Raw genomic sequence first — 4,575 nt, forward strand, 5'->3', positions numbered from 1 at the left:
AGTTCAAATATGATGTTTGTCTTCCCTGCAATGCTGGGTAACCAAAGCATACATCATAAACATCATATTAAATATAGAAGAAGCAATCAATCTATCTGTATTAATTTATTGCATTAGTGATGGACACAAGCTACAAAAATATACAACCGGAAGAGAAACAATATTCAACTACATCCACAACGAATCCATCCTCATGTGGTCTTCCTTGGATCCAACCCTCCAAAGTCCAAACCAAACAAGACGTGGTAGAAGGGACAACTCGTTAGTATTGCCTTTATACTCTTTTTCTAATATTGTTAGGTAAAGCCTAATTACTCAAAATATTATGCATGCTTGTATGTACGTATCCATTATGTATGTATATGTATGGTCACAGTGTTTGGGAGCAACAAAAAAAAAATGACCATTGTACTATGGTTCGAGGCCAAAAGGGTATTAATGATTACATGTAAGAAAAAAATCAGCAAACATGAGGGATGAAGATTTTCAAAAGAAGAATGAGTTAGCTTCAATTGATTTTTTTTCTTGCACTAAATGATTCTGCTGTATTCAATGTGTTGGAAGACACTTTACAAAATAAGTATAGACAATTTACTTTGGATATATGATGGAAAATCGATGTGAAACTGCATCCATTTTAGAAGAAACTTATACAATCTAGGGATGAAAGGGGGTCCTCATTCCAAGATTATCGGAATGAATACAATACTCATGTTAATAAATTGATAGCTACCGATGTTAGGATGGTGCACATACTATAATTTTATTTTTAAAAAAATGTTGTAGTACTAAAAGCTTACTTAGCTGAAGAGTTTCTCTCACTGTTTTGAGTAGCAAAATATTCATCTACAAACTGTTTAGCTCCGATACGCGCTATTCGAGCTGTGTGCACATTTTTTCTTGGTAGATCCTCTCATTTTGGCAGTATAAATTATCCACTCTATATACACTATCCATGCCTTTATATTATCTTGGATGCTTTGCCAAGATACCACTTGAATTATTCCACCTAACGAGCTAATGTTCATGGAAGCATTTCTAATATTGGTCATGTCATTCCAAACATTATGAGTAAAATGATATGTAGCTATCATACCACGATGTTATAATACCTCTGCCACTGGTTTAATGGTCCTCTTCTAGCAAGGATAGATTTACAAGGAATCCTTTTCCAAAGCATTCTCCATCATGAGCAACGGACTCCAGCGAAGACGGGAGCTTTCCACACCCATTCAAAATCCTCATTGCATTCCCCAGTCTCATTATCAACAAGACAAAAAAACCCATACATTTCTTTGGGATGCAATTTACTTCACCTTTTCCTCTCCAGGAAAAATTCGCCCTTCCTGTCAAAAAATGCCATCAACTCTATCACTTTCCCATTTCTTATCCAACGTAACTCCGGTCTTTTGTCGCAAATTATCCATATTAAAGGCGGTGGGCAGTATATTTGCAGCCAAGCTCACCACAGTCGGAGAGCAAATTTTCTTCCTTCCATTTTTTCTTCAACTTCGTCTGCGTCCTCTACAAAGCCTTGTTTCCACAATACTTTAATTTCCACAATTGCAGAGAAAACACGAGCTGGTTGGCCTGACCAACAGATGAAAGCAATAAAGAGAGCCTGGTGAACAGCTTTCCGTTAAATTCTTCCGGGACGAAGGTGTTTCAGAGGAGATCAAGAGCCATTGGTATCTAGAAGATGGGGAATGAGAAGGAGTTGGTTAGGAACGTAGGTCGAATTGAACCCCGATCGCTTAGTTTAGGATTGCTCGTCGGATTCTTTCTTGCCTTGTTCACCTACATCTCCATGTCTGATCGTTACACAACTCCTCTACTAACTGGTAAGAAACTTTCAACCGAACTGATAATCTCACAGTTTGAAGCTGTTGCATGACAACCTAAATTTAGCATTGCCTTGAAATTCATATAACTCCGGTTGGTTTTGCAGTTGAGTCCCGAGCAGCATCATCTTATGGAGTTCCTACCAGTCCCATGGTGGAAAACAAGATGAATTCATCACAGCTAGGTAAGACCAGAATATGACCTTAAGCTGGCAACTATTGTTTATCATTGCCCGAGCTGATCCTCTGATTCATATAGGTCTCGAAACTTGTTTAGATAAAGTGAGAATTATCATGATGAGTCTTTGAGTTTGATCCTTACCTTAGATGGGACAAGCTCTGTTTCTCCCTTAGGATCTGTTGGGTTCTTTGACAACCATGACTTACAACATTACAATCACTGAGAAGATGCAGGACCAAGAAATGCTACGGAGGAGAATCCGGGATCAGATCTGTTCAAGAAGAATGATGCTATTAAAGTGCAACCGAGTTCATCATCTGTAATTCATGATGCTTCCTCTGGAAGGCTGGATGCAAGTAGTCCTCAGAAACTAGGTGAGCCAAAGATTAGAGTATTCATATTAATATCACAGCTCAAAATATGTGTGAGTTGACTGGGCTCCATCAGCAAGTAGTCCCATTGGGACTTCAAGTAGTTTGTGTCATGCGACCCTAGCTGATTTTGCAGAGTTAAACGAGTCGACTAAATTTTACTTTAGGTAGCTCACTTCAAAGGGAACGCTATTCTCTTTGTAACAGGGAATGAAAACATCAGAGAGGATACGCATGAGAAGGATGGAGAAAAGAGGGTCTCAGACAAAACTTCTTCGACTCAGAAAGAAGATATCATCAATTCCAAGCGACCAGGTATGTTGGTTGTCTTTCTAAATTGAATCTCAGAGTCTCAATGGTTTAAACTGGCATTTATGGATATCCAGCATGTTATTTCAGCCTAAATAACCGAAATACCTGTAATAACACAGTGAGTCACTCAAAATAGTCGGGTTGGATGAGTCAAGCATGTGAGGAGTTGAGCTCTCCAAGCTTCTGGTTCCAAGGACCAGTGTCTAATGTAGGGTTTTTTTTTTTTTTTTTTGATTTTTGCTTTGTAAAGGTGAAAGGAGTGCGGATGTCGAGCCTCAAAGGAAGCCAATATGCGATTTTTCTAGTCGAAGATCTGATGTCTGTAAAATGGAAGGAGACGTCAGGATTCATGGGAAGTCGTCCTCTGTGGTGTTTGTTACTTCCAATCAAATGGGAAATCCAGAATCAAATGAATCGTGGCGACTTAAAACTTATGCTCGTAAGTTCGACAAAACCGCAATGAAGAGAATCAGGGAAGTGTCCGTTAAAATGTCAAGTAGCATTGAAGCCCCTCGTTGCACCCTTAATCACAGCATCCCCGCCGTTGTATTTGCGGTTGGTGGGTACACCGGAAACGTATACCATGACTATAGTGATGCGTTGATTCCTCTCTTCGTAACTTCGCGACAATTTAACGGAGACGCCCAGTTACTCATAACCAATACACAGCTTTGGTGGGTGCACAAGTACCGCCACATTCTGAAAAGCCTGAGTCGATATGAAATTATTGATTTCGACAATGATGATCAAGTTCGTTGCTACCCACATGCGATCGTCGGCCTCGAAAGCCATGAAGATATGGCCATCGACCCCTCGAGAGCTCCAAATGGGTATTCCATGGTGGACTTCACAAAGTTTTTGAGGGGTGCCTACTCTCTTGATCGAGACTCGCCCATCAAGATGGGAGAACATCCTGAGAAGAAGCCAAGGCTTGTAATCATAGATAGACTCCGAACCAGAAGACTTATTAATATCAAGGAAATTGTTAAAATGGCGGGGGAGTTGGGCTATGAGGTGCTGCGAGCAGAGGCCGAGTTTGGGACTGAAGTTGCTGAATTTGCACATCTCATTAATTCATGCGATGTGATGATGGGCGTGCATGGGGCCGGACTCACAAATTTGGTTCTCCTTCCAACGAATGCAGTGTTTATCCAGGTAGTCCCGTGGGGTAGGTTGGAATCGATAGCCAACTATGACTTTGGGGACCCAGCCAGGAACATGAAGCTGCAGTACTTGGAGTATGGTATCAGTGAAGAAGAAAGCACTCTGATAAATCTGTATCCGAGAGACCATCCTGTGTTCAAAGATCCCATGTCAATTCACAGGCTCGGATGGAATGCTATGGCGAAAGTATACCTAGTTGAACAGAGTGTGAAGCTAGATTTGAGAAGGTTTAGACCTGTTCTGCTGAAAGCCCTCGAGCTCCTCCATTAACAATAGAATAAATGCATTGGTTGTATCTTTAGCATTCACGCTTTTAGTTAATTATTGTCTCACTACTTAATTTGTTTTCAATAAAGAAAGAGTTTCGTTCGTTTTTCTTTTTCTGTATAATTCCTTTCTTTATATGTTAATTGCACACATAAATATCTTTATTTACATATATACATATTGATATCAAAACTCTAAGTTAAACCTTAATAACTCAAGTTACTTGCCATGCCTTTCCTTGCTTGGTCTTATGAAGCTTCTAACCAGTGAAATACTTGTGTTTCTTGATATGCAGCCACCAATCTCCCAATGGTTTAGATCTTAATCATAGCCAAAACACCATTATGATTTTGTAGTAGAGTATAAACTAACTATAAGTTTCAAAGAGTCAAATGAGAATTCGCAAATAAGCAAAGGAAATTCAATCGACAAGAAACTT

General features: G+C 39.7%; 1 protein-coding gene across 2 annotated transcripts; it reads left to right on the plus strand.

The window, feature by feature from the left end:
- The first annotated feature begins 1,312 nt into the window (after positions 1 to 1,312).
- LOC105041140 (beta-1,2-xylosyltransferase XYXT1) lies at positions 1,313 to 4,244 on the plus strand. 2 transcript variants are annotated; one of them, XM_010917976.3, is made up of 5 exons: positions 1,313 to 1,841; positions 1,949 to 2,026; positions 2,250 to 2,396; positions 2,601 to 2,708; positions 2,956 to 4,244. In XM_010917976.3, exons 1-5 carry the CDS (start codon positions 1,700 to 1,702, stop codon positions 4,137 to 4,139), a joined length of 1,659 nt encoding a protein of 552 aa, XP_010916278.1. In that variant the 5' UTR covers positions 1,313 to 1,699; the 3' UTR covers positions 4,140 to 4,244. The 2 variants fall into 2 exon arrangements, with proteins under 2 accessions (XP_010916278.1, XP_010916279.1); XM_010917977.3 differs by having other exon boundaries at positions 2,256 to 2,396.
- The last annotated feature ends 331 nt before the right edge of the window (positions 4,245 to 4,575 follow it).

This window comes from Elaeis guineensis, chromosome 3 (genome assembly GCF_000442705.2).
Source record: "Elaeis guineensis isolate ETL-2024a chromosome 3, EG11, whole genome shotgun sequence".
Taxonomy (NCBI): Eukaryota; Viridiplantae; Streptophyta; class Magnoliopsida; order Arecales; family Arecaceae; genus Elaeis; species Elaeis guineensis.

What these genes read in the sequence shown, in the direction of transcription:
- LOC105041140 (XM_010917976.3), top strand. Translation starts at nt 1,700, where the DNA reads ATGGGGAATGAGAAGGAGTTGGTTAGGAACGTAGGTCGAATTGAACCC. An exon ending in CACAACTCCTCTACTAACTG is followed by an intron (nt 1,842 to 1,948) that starts GTAAGAAACTTT and finishes TTGGTTTTGCAG; the next exon opens with TTGAGTCCCGAGCAGCATCA. An exon ending in CATCAATTCCAAGCGACCAG is followed by an intron (nt 2,709 to 2,955) that starts GTATGTTGGTTG and finishes TGCTTTGTAAAG; the next exon opens with GTGAAAGGAGTGCGGATGTC.